Genomic DNA, 16,169 nt, shown 5'->3' on the forward strand with positions numbered 1-16,169 from the left:
ATTAATTTTCCCTCTAACATCACGCCACCTGACTCCTTAGTTTATAAATGATTTTGAAAATTGGTAATGATGTCTTATGTTGGTAGGCAGTAATAAAAACGAACTTAATTCACAGAACACTAATTAATTGCTGCACACATACCAGGAGTAATAAAAATGCTATTAAGTAAAATACCTCTATCATTAACCTAACTCTGTTAATATGGGGTTCAACATGGCTTAATAAACAAAAGCAGTGGAACCCAGCACAATGAAATGGTAATTAAAATTCACTGCCATTAATTATGTCACTGGAGATCGTAAAAATAGTTGTGTAATGCTGAATTATGGCTCCTGAATTGTTAAGTTTAGTAGGGTTGTGGTTCTATCATAAAGATATCGGAGTTATCATTCTTGTCTTCATCATGCTGGGATTGTTTTTTAGGGTTCACGTAATACTACTGTTCATGCCTCTTGTTTAAGTCATTTTCCCTTCAGTCGTTTATCAAAAGGGTAATTTATCATGTGCCAATGTGCAATCTGCACATTGTTAAACGGAGACACACCTTGGATAAAGTCATAACCATTATGGAAATGGTGATTCTGTGTAAAAAAAAAGAAAAAAAAACCTGCATAATTCATGCTCATTTCACCACTTGAGGTTCCTTACTCTGTGGGCAGCCCCCTGTGTGGAGGGGGTTTCAGAATTCAAAAGGGCCTCCTCAGGCTTCGGGGACAGATAAAACAGGATCAGGTTAAATATTTGCCATCTAGCAAACATGCTTAAATGCAGACCTGAAATCCAGATAGCGATATTAAGCTTGGATAAACAGGTTTGTTTTTAGTGGAGATGCGATTGCCAGATAACCGCTGTGCTCACAGATAGTCCTCTGAAGGAAAAATTTGGGTGAAAACCATGATAAGAGCTGCCAGTCAAACATAACCGTTTGGAGAAGAGCTGATTCCATAGAATAGAGCAACAGCTTGAAAGATATTCCAAAAGATAAAATATCTGTTTTCCAAAATGAACTAAAGCTCAGAAAAAAATGCCTTTCCACAAGTTATTTTTCCATTGTGTTAACACATAAAATTAGTTTCCATAGACAAAAAATTGCTTGCCACAAGAGAATTTTGAGCACAATAAAGATGTGATTTGTATTTTATGGCAGTGCAGTGCAGTTATTTGTAATGAATCCTTCAGGGTTAGTTAATTTCTTGCTTGATCGTATCCTTCTTCAATTCTGTTGCATATGTGTGTCCCACTTGTTTATATTCTACAAAGGAAATTTTTTTTTTATTAAACCAAAACACAAACAAAGAAAGATCTTAAGGGCTGTTTGCAGCAGTTCTCCTCCCATATACTAAATAACAGTGACCCAGTTTGTCTGAGCCTCTTACCTCATTGAAAACAGAGAGTCTGATACAGGACCCCACCACTGCCCCCACCACCACCACTACCACCACCACCACCCCCCTTCTGTATAGCGTACAGAAAACGGTAGTGCGACCGTGAAATTGATGTGATGAAAAACAACTGGGATATCTCTATGAACCATTTGCTTTGCTATTATGGTGCACCTTTCTCCCTCAGCATGCGGTTTGGGTTCAACTGTGATAGGGAATACAGAGCAAATTACCCAGCCACTATCTCAGGTTATCAGCTGGTGCGCAGTGGACCCCCTCCCTGGAAAGTTTTCTCCATTTGCAACAAGCACCAGTCCATTATAACTTCAGTGAAGGAGCTGTTCTTTTTATATGTATGCAAAGAAATAAAAGCCTGATGCGATTTTGGAATTGACTGGAATACTGAATAATCTTAGCAGAGGCAAGCTGAAGCCATGCATGCAGATGCAACAAAGTCTTCACAGAATGCCTAATTATCAATGATTGCTTATTATAGCAACATGAATGCATTGACTTGTGAGTCTTTCGAATCACTTCAGTTGCTGTAAGTGTATTCCTGCATTGCCGTTGCTGGCTGAGCCCAGAAGGAGGGTGAAAGGTCACTGCGAGCCGTGTAATGTCAAGGGTCAGATCCATCAGTATCCATTGATGCCTCAGGCAAGCCTCTACACAGGCTCACAAAACTGGGCCGTGTGTTCAGTACTTCATCTCGCAAAGGAAATCATCACCAACCTCCACCCCTTTTTTGACTTCAGATCCAAAAATCCCATTTGACTACATCCAGCACTGAGTTACCCCACTTCCTCTCTGAGAGATCAGATAGGCTGGCGCCGCGGAAGCATACGTAAGGCTCCACATGCGGGTATCCGGCAACCTTGTCATTTTTCCTCATGTACAGATGATTTGCCAATTACTCCTTAATTACACTCATCATCGGGATGAGAGTGCTTGTAGCCAGTGCTGATTAATCCTGTTTACCGCGCTGACAAGAATTCCGATGGTCACGGTGTTTGGCGGAGGGGCGGGCAACAGCCGCCGGTGATTGCAGCTCTGCAGTAAGAAAAAAAAACAAGGGCCGGGGACCTATGAGAGGCGGCTTTGATATTGTAATCAGCGAGATAGTGGGTGCCTCGTACCATCAGCATCATAAACACCGGGGTGGGTGCAGCACAGATTTGGTGTGGGAAAGCCAAGGGTAATTATCACTAAGGCTAGCTTTGTGCACCGTGAGATACACCATGGGAAACGCACATACCGCAACTGTGGGAAAACAGACAAAGAAAACCACCAAATTATCATGCAAATGATTGTGTGGTTAACAGTTGCGAGACGGACTGGATGGTAAAGGAAATGAGGAAGCACTTATACACAACATGTAATTTTGGAATTATTCGTAACAGTCGGGCTTATTCGGCTCTGATGCTCCAGGAGGAAATATCAACACAAGCCAGCGTACATTTGATTAATTACAATATCAATTCGTTGCAGCAATTGACAAAGCAATTGCATTGTAGAAGAGTTTCCTTGAAATACAATATACACTTTGGGCACCAATACAAATGGGAAGGAAATATAGACTTTCCTGTAAAATAATTCATAGCACATGTAAGCCAGATCCACAATGTAAGCAGGAAGATCTCGGACCATGACGGGAAAGGGAAAAAAATCTGAGGGCGTAATAATGGTCACAGTTCCATGTATTTAGATTACCTTCTTGATAGCAGCAATGCCAGGCTGGCTTGTTTTGGGCCAATAAAGGGCTGACTCAGGCCTACGGAGGGCTGCCCTACCGTTGGTGTACGCCTTGATTTATCTGAAGATGAGAGATGGGGGTTGGGAAGGCAGTCTGTCATCTCCGGTTTATTCAGGGGGAGAGCTAAGAGGAGTGAGGATCCTGCTCTCTCTCTCTCTCTCTCTATTCCCCTTCCTCTCTCTCTCTTCCTCCCTCTCTCTTTTTCTCTCCCTCCCTTTGCCCTCCCGCAGTCGGAGGTTGAATTTCGCTACCTGACAGTGGAACACCTCGTCGAAAGATGGGAATCAACTGTGTCGTCCCTTCCCAGTCATTCCTGTTCTTTTTCCAACTTGCCCCAGCGATGTACCCTTGTTTTAGGGTAATGAAAAGAAATGCTTTCTGCAAGGGAAAAAAAGGTGATGATACAATGATTTTTATGACAGCGTAAGGAATTTCATTGTGGAAACACCTTATGCAGACTGAGGAAAGCTATTTTTTTCATTCCTCAAAAATAATTAGACAGCTGTCTGGTACACTGAGGACAATACAGCTATTCAGTTATGTTAGAAGGAACCAGGTTGTAATTCTCGGAGAATACTCTGACTGTATGTAAGCCTACATGGTTTGGGTTTGGCTTAGAGCTACAGAAGGCACACAGCACAGCGACTGACCTAATTTTTTTGCCTGGTAGATACTGCTGAGGCTACATAAGTAGCAACCTCATTGAAAGACTGTTTTTATTAAATTCATAGAGCTCGTGTTTATTTATTTGACTTCACTTACAGTTAGATTAGAGCAAGTTGCATATTCCATTTTCCATTCCATTCCTCTTTTTTATACAGCTCTCCATTCAGGCATATTTCTCAAATGGTTTTCATTAAACTATGAAAAGTACCTCTCAGAGATAGACCAGTATTATGCAATGCAGTGCTGTATTTATTCATGTACTGTACACTTCAAAGTAACCCCGGTACTTCCCTCTGGTTCATTTATTCTGTTTTTCCAGTCCATTCCACATTCAAGAGAAACTAGAAAACATTATCGTATTTAAACATTAGACACGTTGTAGTTTGTAATGACAACTAAACACAATCCTATGTATCAGGCTTTGCTCTGTAGCAGCTTTAGCAAACAATTATCACATTCCCATTCCAAGTTTATTGGGGAAGATCTTAAGTGAAGTGAAACCTTGGGGCTCTTGAGACTGCAGTAGACTGTACCGTATATTTTAGCTGCCAAATGCTACTCTGTTGAGCCTCTGGGCTACTATCAATCGCTCAGAGGGACTCCGATGGCACATGTGAAACATAAGTCCAGTCTCAGCTTATCACAGATTTATCTGCAGAAGGCCACATTATATGCTGTCCGTGCCATCGTTCAGTGACTGTAGTTTTGCTCCGCTCAAACCACTCCTTCCTCATGCATCTTTCATGAGATCATGGTGTTTTTAAACAGCCTTAATACCAGTCAGAAACACCGCCTTCGGAGCAGAGCGGCAGAGGGACACTGAACTTGTTTTGTCATACAACCATGATATTATTGTCTGTAGGGGCCCGCGCTCTCTGCGATGCCCGATTCGAAAATAAGAGACGGGCCCCGCTGTGCTGAACCCCTCCTGGGCTGCATGGCTGAGTGCGAGGCTGACGTTATTTTCAATTTCAAGGCTCAGTCCTCACACACTCCTAACCTCATCATATCATTTCTGCTAATATGTGTGCCGGGCTCTTGACAGTGAGATTCCTCCTTGTTCTGGACCTGAAATGACACCGTTGAGTACACAGACGACAGAGGATTTCATGCCTGTGTACAGGACATTGATTCAGTGTGTTCTTTGTACGTCATGCGTTCATTTTTATCAAATATGTGTTTGTGTGTGTGTGTTTGTGTGCATGTGTGCATATCTGGGTGTGTGTGTGTGCGTGTGTGTGTGTGTGCGTGTGTGTGTGTGCGTTTGTGTGTTTTGTTATGTGACAGAACAGAGGTTAAGAGTTTAATAATTGTACAGAGCTTCAAGAGTTTACTGCTGTGTTAACTCACATTTGAGGCAGATGTAAGAAAATTAGCCTGTTTGGCTAATTCAGGCACATTTGTAGAAATGTTGATCAATGTGCACTATCCCTGTTAAATAAACCCAGTAAAGTTAGATTCAAAACTGGACAATAGCATTTTTCTTCCGCCGGTAGTGATAATGACCACCTGGAAACTATTACAGCTTCTTTATTATGTGTACCTCATGTGCTGAGTACATATGTATGTGTACGTAGGTTGCCCATATGCAGTTTCCGAAAGTAGATAACTACATGTGTTGGGAGAAATGAATCAGAGCTGGGAAAGATCTGCAGCTGGAACTTCAGAAATGTAAGTGAAATGTAAACTTGGAAAGGCACCTCTGTATATGGTCACAACACAAGGGGAACCCCTTATGCCTGTGGAGGTGTAGTGGCATGTTCTATTCCCTGATCTTACCAAATTCCAGTGGTTTTATTCTGTCATAAATTTATGATAATTTTGTTAATCTCCTCTGAAGGTGATATGGATTTTTAGATGATGCACACTTAAATAATGTGACATATGTAACAATACAATTGAATGCATTAAAATTAAATCCGCTGTTCATGTCTTAAATGTCAGCTGCGAAGGCAGACTCTGTAAGACAGTAGTAAGTTTTACCAGTTTTATAATTTAAGTTTGTGAAATTCAATAACAAAACCATCAGGCAGACTTTTGCTGCTAGCCCACCCAAGGCTGAGTGGGCTTGGAAGTGTAAGCTGTTGGACCATGTTGGTCACTCAGAGTATCAATGCAGTCTTACCGTTTCTCATATCTCACATGTTCAAAGCTACAGTTACACTGTATGCCTAAGCAAGTCTGGCTGGGCAGATAGGAAAAAAACACTCATTCATAACTCTCTGATCCAGAGTCTGCGTATTGATATCAGGATACCTTTGCAAGGACGGCTTGTGACAGAGGCCTTAGGTCAACTGTGTGTGTGAACGTGGGTGTGATGTGATCGAATTTCAGGTAATATCCCAGAGACTGGCCCTATATCTGTCCTCTGAAAGGAACGATTGGTATGTTGAAGTGTAAAGCCTTGATTGCCTGATTGTCCTCTACGTCAGTGTGTATGATGTAAAATACATGAATGCAGAACATTTTTAAAAATAAAAACAAGTATCTCTAAATTTAGCTTCAGTTATTTATTCCGCTACAAGGAGTCCAATCTGATAAGAACTTGAGTATGAGTCATTGGCGTTAGCGGTGGATGGTTGCAGCAAAGCAATTCCAGCTTGCCAGCTTCAGTCGGCAGATCCCTGTTGTATAAATGGGCTACTCCTTTCTTTATATTCACACTCGCCTCGAGAGCTACCGCGGATCAGATTTGATGTCACTTTACGGCTGCTCCTCCTACTACAACTGAGGCAGTGGTCCATCTGCTTCATGAAAATAGCACGGGGTCATTGCATACCACCTGCCTGCCTTTAGACGTGGTAGATAAGGTCTGGCTTGACTGCTAGATATAATGTGAGCGTCTTTGCGCGCATGTAGGAAGACAGATACATAGATGTACCGACAGATAGGTTGTGCTCTGCACGACGATAATAAGCAGACATCCCTTTAGTGTGTACTATACAGATCCCATTCAGTGGATCTGTTATCCTTTTATGGGTTTCTATGCAATTAAAAATTTAATTAGACTTATGTGGCTTGCTAATTTTAGGAGACAATTGCTAAAAGCTCCGATGAACTTAATAGACTGTACCTAAAGTGGAATGCTGTCTAGTCAGATGTTGTACAATAATAAACCTTTTCGAAATTGCTGCATTGCCTGCTCTGAAAAGTAAATCTAAAAACACGATGCACAGACTAACTCCACCCAAAGATAACAATAATCCCAACATTACCGTAGTATTGAGATTTTGATTGATGTTATACTTTAATAGAGGAAATGTGTTAAGATTTTTTTTCCCCAGACATGTGATACATATTGAAAATTGTGGGTCAGATTGCTGTATTGTATATGGTTGCGGAATTAGTTGCAGGTTTAGTAATACGATACATACATTTCGAGCGTTTGGGGTTTTCCATTTCTTCAGTGAAAGCTATTGCAACCTTTACAGTTCTGTTGGGGGTAATTACTAGTGTCAATATGAATGAGATGCTCCCATAAAGAATACGCCGATCGCCTTTAGAGGAGGCAGCAGCTGACCCAGTGTGTTTTCAGTATCCACACGAACCTTTTGTCTTTGTTTGCCATGGTTATGTTTAGTATACTCGATGTGTTGACACTATACACTCGGCCATCTGCGGCTTGGTGCAGTCGTTGAATAAAAGTATGAAAATACCAAGCAACACTTGAATGGCTTGTTTTAAAGTACACGGGCTGTTTTGGTGAGATTTTACAGTTCAGTAGTTATGAACCTAGGAACGCTAGCGCAGATTGAAACCTGGGATACTTCTACACAGAAGACGTGAAACTTCACAAGGTGCAAACTCTTCGGTCTTTCTCAATTCTTCGTCGTTCCCTCACTATTTTCGCACTTTCGCATTGCTCTCGTCGTTACAAACATAATGGAAAAAATGATAATTGAAATAAACTCGGTTAAGCCAAGAGGCGTACTTTAGCAAACAATTTTGTGTAGCAATATACTGGTCAATATACGGTCGTAGCACAAATTAATGGAAATAACTGAAGACTTCCTTAAACATCTTCCTTGACTCTTCAGCGCTGCGATCGCATGTCGTGCGTAAACTCTACGCACAAATGATACTGTGAGAGCACGCAGTGCTTCGAAATGCACTTAGATAAAGGTGACGTACGAACAGGACGTGTTTTTTCAGTTTTTTTAAACGCATTAAACCTCGAATATGTTTTCACCCTGGTTCAGTGTTAACACGTACACTTGCTAAAATACACGGGTTCCTACGAATGCTCGCTTTCTGCAAAAGGATACCACTGTCATCGTTGGGTGTTCTGCGACTGGAGACTATTCGTTTCGCAAAAGATAACGATCTTATTTATCCAGATATGCATTTCTTCCGGCAGTGGTGTTTTGAAGTAATCATTCGCACACGAGCGTTCCGTTTAAATACTCTATAGCAACGGTTCGTTTGCTAGCTAATGCAGTTCGCTGTGATACAGTATCAGTTATGCCGGTGCATATTTTGGTGTGTACTTATAAAATATACTACTAGTTCACAGTTTGTAACTTTTTTTCTTAGCCATTTTAAATGTAATGTATATTGACTACGTCTGGCATTCCTTTAATCCCGCCGTGTTTCTTTGGATTGAGTGATTTAATAGTTGAAAAGATTTACTATGCGTGTGCCAAACCCCGCCTGCTTGATAGTACGTCATTGGCTAGTAGTGGGGAGGGGGGCTGGTAGGAGTCACTCCCCTGCCTACTTTTAATAGCTTTGTCATGTGATGGCAAGCAGTTGTAAGACAGGTGCCCTCAGTTCATTCTCAGTGAGGGGGCAGTTCCCTGAGTGAAAAGCAACTGGAGAACCGGTGGATTTCATTTGCCTGATTTTTTATTTTCGTACCGTCATTCAGTGGCTGGATGGCGTGGGACAGGTGTAATCAGGATTCTGTGTGGAGAGAATTCGAGGTGAGCAATAGAAACCAACTCGCTGTCAACTATCGCTGGGCATCGGAACAATTTGGGGGAAGACGGGCCATCGTGAACATCAATGAGCGTGTTTTGTTAAAATATGTTTTCGTCGTTGATGCTTTCAGTGTTTGTAATAATCCCTTGCACAGAATATACGGGAAAATACCAAAAGCAAGAATGTAAGGAATCGCGGGTGAAAAAGTATACTTGTTTTTTTTTTTTCTTTCTTTCCCATGGTATGGTAAACTCGCTTATAATTTACAGTAACGGTGTATTCAGTACATCATTACATATTACTAATGACTCACTGTACGATGTCTTCCAACTGAAAAGTGTATTTGCATGTCTTTGGCAATATTTCTATTCTTGGGCAGTATTTGTTGTAGACTGGTGTTACTTGCAAGCGATCGTGAAGTCAAATTCCGTTGACACTAGCGGTGGCGGAATGCCCGAATTATTTATTAGTCTGGTGCTGTACAGCACAACTTTTCTCTCATCGACCAACGACCTGTCGTATGGTCAGTTCATTATTTAGATCTTATATTATTATCAAACGGACGATGAACAGAGGACTTCCCGCATCCCCAGTTGTCGAATTGAATTGCAGTATTCGAAACGCATCTTTTACGGTACCTGATCAAGCGCGTCCGTGTAAGCCTTCATTCGGAGTAATGGCAAAATATTGGAATTGAAATATTAACCCCGCTATATCTTAATTATGATTTCCCAGTGTCTGCGCAATTCTGTCAATGCATTCTGCTGACAACGTAAACTAGAGCTATGACAGATTTTTGCCTTCTCTGAGTTTATTGTTGTTTTTTTAATGCAAGCAGTATGCACGTTAAATTAAACGAATTTGCACGACATTGTAGAATAATAGAATGATACAAAGACGAGGCTAAATGCAGTCCTGTCAGTTTAAAAATAGATTGCAATGCATCATCTCCCCAACACTTCCCTGGGCCGATTCTTTCCATGTAAATAGCCAGACTCCGTATGATCAGCGCTTTTTAAAGCAAGTAGCTGTAGATGGTGAGATAGCGGTTAATGTTTTCCTCGCATGTTTCTGTCGGTATAAGTGAATCATTGCTGTTTGTCTGCAGATGTATTCCTGTTTCAGTTTCTGAGGTTATGAGGCTCATTCTTCTAGCAGTCATTGCATGTGTACATTTAAAATGATCTTTTTGGTGTCTGTTTTGCATGGAGTTAATACCTTAAATTATTTATTTAATAGCCTGCTGGCGACTGGATTTTCTGTGTTGATCATAAGTTGCTCCTAGAATTTTTTTCGTCTGAGCCCTCTTACTGTTTTTCAGAAACGCAGTTTTTATTTTTGTGCATTTAGGCAGTTGTGACTAATCTGTTGTCTAGATTAGAAATTCCTTAAAGATGTCAAAACCCCGTTGTTCTCGAATCTGCTCTCGTGACGACTGTCAGTGTGTTTTGCTGAGATGTCCATTTGTCTAATCAACATCTTTATCAAAAGCATAAATCACAGGAGTGTAATTATTAAAGCAAAGTACAATGAGTTAATTGCTTATACTCCATATAGTCTTAATCATGTCCCCATAGCTGTGGTAGCAGGTGGTTTTATGTGTTCTCTGAGCATAAATCTAATCAGCATGGATCTTGAAGGCAGCATTTCTGTTTTGTGTGTCTAGCAGTCCTCTTCCATTAGCACCCTGGGAAGTCAATGGGAAGACTGAATGGAAATATATATTTAGAGGAAATTTTATCAGATCCACACAGAAATCTTTTTTTTTAAATTCTTATTAAAACAAGAACATCCTCGTGGAGCTGGACACCAGTAATGATGAATCCATATCTTACCACAGCCTGTGCTGGGATCTGTGTAGTAAATACAAGCTGTCATGGTAGGTGTGTAATCAGAGTGCAAATCAACTGTGACACATGGGCTGAAAGTTTTTTTTTTTTTTTTTTTCCTCATCCCAGTTGGCATGGTGTGCATCTCCTTGTTGCCCTGAGCTGAACTTGCGATTCATCTGTGTGCAGCGGGGGCCTCTGCCACTGGACAGTTGCAGCCTGGTCAAATGATACTAAAATAAAACTGTGGATTTTAATCATGCCGAAAAAACTTAATGTGAACTGTCACAAAACATCCACTGTTAGAGCTTAAATACAGGCAGAAAAATAATGCTATAGAGCTACAATGACAACTGCAGATGATGTACCACAAACTAGGGCTTCTTAATATGATGTGTTTATGATGTTGCTAACACTCTATAGCCATCATCACATACCATGCAGATTTTCTCTCATCCCAGCAAAGCTCTATATGTTGTGGCCAGTCCATTGTGTCTAAGTGTACCTCCTGAACGCTGCACGGTTGGCTCTGTGCCTGGAAATATGGTGCCCAGAGTCATTTATCACATGTGGCATTTGAAGTCATCATTCACAAAGTATGTCTTTCAGCGGAGATTTCCATATACATTCATGTTATATATGGATACACTGTAGAGACAAATTATTTAAAAAATTCCACCAACTGGGACCATTTCATGAGACTTTTTTTTCTTTTTTTTTGCCTCGCTTTTTAGTCAGTGCTGGGTAAATAACATTGTTTTCCTTTGCATTTGCTGTTGCACCTGAAAATGGTGAATACATGCTTCAAATGGAAATGTTAAAGAGACAAAGTAACCTTGCTGCAAGCTTTGGCTGCTAAAGCAATTAACATTTGTAGCTTCTTGGCAGCGGAATAAGTAATGTGGGCTTACAGAAACGTTCCAGGAACTTGTTTGCATTGAGAATGTTTCCGTCGGCTCCATGTCATAAAGTTTACGCCCCAGCCAGGCTTGACAGCTTTAAAATCTGCGGATCCCTCAATCGCAGTTCGATGGAGCCAATGATTTGCATCTTGAGAGCAGTGCAACAGCTGTCGGACAGACACGCACAAACACGGGCGGTGAATGATGAAATGTCAGCAGGCATCATTTAGCGGCATCGAGTCCAGCACCAGAGGAACGCAACAGAGTGGCAGCTAAAAGGGAGGGATTACCTGGAGGGAATTTGTGCACGCACCGGTTACTTAGACTTTAGCTAGTCGAAGGCCGGGGGGGGGGGGGATTTGGCCATTCTGTTGAAGAAGCGGACTGAGATCACACAGCCAATCATCAGCAGTGTGGACAGGCCCCCAAGTTGCAATATCAACTGAAGAATGGGGCTGCTGCAGGAATTTGCATAATGAATTAGTGGTGTATCTGAATGTGCAATAGATCATTACTGTTTAAATGAACTTGTGGAATAAATCTCAGGCATAGAAAAGCATCAACAGCCAAACTGCATGTCTTAAGCAGAGGGGAAACAGAAACCAAAGACCACCAATGAGAGTAATGGGTTTTTTGCTGTCTGTGGATAATGTTTGAACAATTTTAGTTTGGAGGTGTTGCACAAACACACAGACAGAAGCTAATCATTTTTACCCATGGAGTAAATGCAGAAAGTAAAGCGCCTCCAAGTTGCTTATCCCTCACCTCACTCCTCTTGTGTAATACACCTGTTGTGTAACTGTGGTGTCTTAATACCCCCTTTCTCTCTTGCTCCCCCTGCAGTGTGCTGCCTTGGTTGGTGAAGACCAGCCTCTCTGCCCCGACCTCCCAGAACTTGACCTCTCAGAGCTAGATGTCAGTGACCTGGATGCAGATAGTTTTCTGGGTGGACTCAAGTGGTACAGTGACCAATCAGAAATCATTTCCAGTCAGTATGGCAATGAGGCATCAAACCTGTTTGAGGTAAGAGAACTTACCCCTTCACTTATCTTGTGTATTTTTTTCCCCATTTTTGCAATATTGCAAGTTATTTCTGGCTGATGCAGGTTTTCTCTAAAGTATTTATAAAATGATATTCAAACAGTAGGAGAAATGACTAATTAAAGGAAACTTTTTAAATCTTTGTTTTTGTTAAAAGCAAAATTCATTTAGAATTCACAGCCTGGGTCTGTTGGAAAAGGGGTAATAAATATCGAAGTGCCAGCATTTGCGGTGTCTATGAAAGTTTCCCAGGGAGTTGATAAAACAGCCTCATAACTTCTGTATTGCGTGAGTTTACAAACAAGTTCTTTTCATCTCCAAAAGATCAAAGGGAAAGTCTTGCTGCTGGAGCTCAAATGGCACGATATCAGGCCAACCTTTGACCCTTGCCTGTGGTTCATTTCTATTTTGACAGCAGCTTATCAAAGTCGCTCATTCGAAGCAAGCTTGGTTATCGGTACATGTGCAGAAGGCAGTGCATGATTAAGTAAACCCATCCTTGATTATAGGTCACGTTGTAAAATATCTTCAAAGGATTGGAGTAAAGTTTTAAACTCACTGCACATGCTATTCTGTCACATTTCAAAACCAAAGTCCATAAAGTGAAGCATATCAGCAATTAGGCCAGGTATTTAAGGAGATTGTTCATTGCCATTAATTTGCAGTGGTGGGATAAGTGCTCTGACAGCTCAAGGGTCATAAAACTATATAAGAAGAAATGCTTGGGGTTTGGCTGTATCCATGTTTGCACATCATATGGTTGTGGATGTGTTTCTCAGGGTAATCGCTGTTTGTATTCTCCCCACATTGCTGTGGCTGTTTATTGAGAGAGTAGCAGCCGGAATGATTCCGGGAGTCCAGGCCTTGGCTGAACGGCGTGTGGACTCCCGCTCCATTGTCTGAATGTGATATGGAGTGCAGCTGATGAGTAGCTCAGGGGTGGACAGAAACACAAGCTCATCTGAGGTTATGTTTAAGACACAATCGATGCCAGCGCTGTCATGCTCACAGGCGGAGCCCAGCTGCGCCGAGTGGACTCATCCATTCCGTTGCAAAGAAATACTGCTGCCAGGCATTGTTAGACCTTCTCCATTTTAATTGGGCATTTGGTGAAGTTATTTTTTGAGTTGAACTGTTTTCTTGTTTAAAGACATGTTTGCTAGTAAGAGTTGGGCCATTTGGCTGTGAAAATTATTCCTGGTCTTATGAGTTGATAAGCCATGTACATGGTGGAGCAGGTATGTGATCTGTTCAAAACAGTAATACCATGCCTAGGTAGCACATGCAGGTGGAATTGGTAGCATTCAGAAATCCCCCAGAATAGTGGTTCTTAGAGTGTGGGTAGACAGACATTTGGTCTTAAACATGGAGAAATATCTAGTTAGTATAGTTTAATATAGTATAGTTTTTTAGCTAGTATAGAAAATGGCTACAGAAAATGGAAAGCTTGCAGTATGCCTGGGAGTGATACAAGGAACCAGTGGCTCCTCTATGCGCTTTTGGAACTGGCCTCCAGGGGTCGCTGTAGCACCCAGTCACACAGAATACAGATGGTAAAGACTCTTGTTCAAAACAAGTTGACATAACTTTTCTCTCTTTCTTTCCGAAACTACCAATGATGTTTTGTCAGACGGCTGCGTAACCTTGGTTAATGGGTGTCCAGGGAAGTGGTGCTCTTGATGGTGTTCACACCTGCTGTGTCTGCTCTCTTTTTATTTTATTTTCTCATCAAACATCCCCGCCATCACCACTACCACAGCCAACCACCTCCAACCTCCAAAAATACAAGCGGCCCAGGGCAAGCAGATGAGGCAGATAGGAATCTGGGAGAAAGCAGAAAAGCCCAGGATTGTGTGACTAGATGGCTGATGCCCTTCAGTGCCAGTTCAGCATGATTTATCAGTCCCATCTCTTCGGTAAAATGGAGTCTAGAGGTGGTGGCGGGAGGCAGCGTACACGGTGTAGAGCTGGAGGGGGAGTGCCTCAGAGGCACATCCAGCTGTCACCGTGGGTCCAGCTCACTGCGGGGAGGGCGAGGGGAGCAGGCTGTGTCTCCCCGTTAACACATCACGGAGAGACGAGACGCTTTATTTTTTGGCCTGAATCATAGAACCCCCGGAAGGATAAATAAAGCCGTGATCCCTCCTTTGTGAGTCTGTTTGTTATTTTGGTGCAGTTAGTGACACATGAAATCCTTGCTCGTGAAAATGAAAGGGAAAACCCATTTTCATAAAGTCAAGCTGTTTTTTTTTTTTTTTTTTTTGTATTTCGTAGCAGTGCAACAGAACACAGCAAATTAAGTAGCAGGGATCAGCATTTGAAAGGGCAGTTACTGGATGGCAGAGCAGGATTGCGGAGGCTGGTGAGATGGGTAAAAAGAAAAAAAAAAACACTCTACGGAGAGAGTGTACCATGGGGAGAACAGACCGTTTTGTTATTAAGAAGCAAGCGATTAAAATGTTGACATCTGAAACATCCGCGGGGGTGCCGTGAAGGAGCACCACAAACAGGTCCTTACAACACCGCAAACTGTCTTAGGAAACATTAACTTTGGATGGCTTGTGGACTGTGTCCGATAGCTGTCCCTCTCTGGTCTTGTGATGCAGGCTTTACCCGGGCTGCTATGCCGCCTGGTCCAGCGAGCAATCACTCCTCTTTTCTGTTTTTTGACAGATATTCAAAATGGCTTGTGTACCAAGGAAAGGCTCTCTCGTGAAGGTATCATTAGGGTAACAGGAGGCTTATGTCTAGATACATGACAATATTTCTCCTTTATTCAAGGAAGAATCATAGATTTTGGTTGAAAATGCAGCTGTCCTATAAACCTGTGCAGAAATCGACAGCATAAATGAATTCAAAGATTGCCTCTACCTTTCATTGATCTGTTTTTACAATTGTGTGTTCCGTAAAAACAAATCTACTAAATGTCTCTGTAATAAGCTACATGTAATGAGATATGTACACACGCTGTATATTCACATATTTTCATTTCATGTCACTGGTGGTTATGTAGTATGCTTATAGCTGTTAATAAAACTTTTCATGAATAGATGTAAAGTATAGAAACCAGGATACAGAGCGAATAGGTTCCATTGATAGATTAAGGAATGTCTCAGACATCACTGAAAGACAGATGCTGGGGTTTATGGCATTTACAACATAATGTATATGAAATAGCTTTTTATGTGAGTATGGTGTTATGATGTTCCGGAAGATTAGTTATTGAAGGGACTAAAAGCTTGTGGAGGATTGTGCTGTTTGGCAATGCATTCTGCTGTGGCACATTCTATAATTTAGCAGATGCGATGTGCTTACTCATTCAGCATAATGTGATGGAACTACAGATTGATTAGTCTTTGCCTTTTACTCTGAAACATGTTGTGATCAAATGTGCTTTGTATTCCCTGATAACATCTACCAATGCAGACTGCTGCTGGTGTTTATTTTGCAAATTTATGCTGACATTTCAAAGTACACCACCAATAGTTCTACCAGTTCAGCTAGGGTGGCTGAATTATCATATTGCACTGTATATAATTTTTTTTTGAGGGAACCATTAAAAAACATTGCTGTTCATTGCCATGCCTTTTGAGTGTGTATAGAGAGTTTCATCAGATTATATTATTTATAAGTAATCTCTCTAACAAAACACAAAACTGTGTTAATATTCAGCCG

General features: G+C 41.4%; 1 protein-coding gene across 4 annotated transcripts in view; it reads left to right on the plus strand.

The window, feature by feature from the left end:
• ppargc1a (peroxisome proliferator-activated receptor gamma, coactivator 1 alpha) overlaps positions 1-16,169 on the plus strand; it is a 221,846-nt gene that overhangs the window by 178,832 nt on the left and 26,845 nt on the right. For 2 of the 4 annotated variants that reach the window (XM_036551139.1, XM_036551140.1), the window contains exons 1-2: positions 8,575-8,724; positions 12,297-12,476. In XM_036551139.1, coding sequence (XP_036407032.1) covers positions 8,677-8,724; positions 12,297-12,476 — 228 coding nt within the window. In that variant the 5' untranslated portion in view covers positions 8,575-8,676. Of the gene's footprint in view, positions 1-8,574; positions 8,725-12,296; positions 12,477-16,169 lie in introns of those variants that run through there. The other 2 variants (XM_036551136.1, XM_036551137.1) reach the window with 1 other exon arrangement.

This window comes from Megalops cyprinoides, chromosome 18, assembly GCF_013368585.1.
Source record: "Megalops cyprinoides isolate fMegCyp1 chromosome 18, fMegCyp1.pri, whole genome shotgun sequence".
In the NCBI taxonomy this organism is placed as follows: Eukaryota; Metazoa; Chordata; class Actinopteri; order Elopiformes; family Megalopidae; genus Megalops; species Megalops cyprinoides.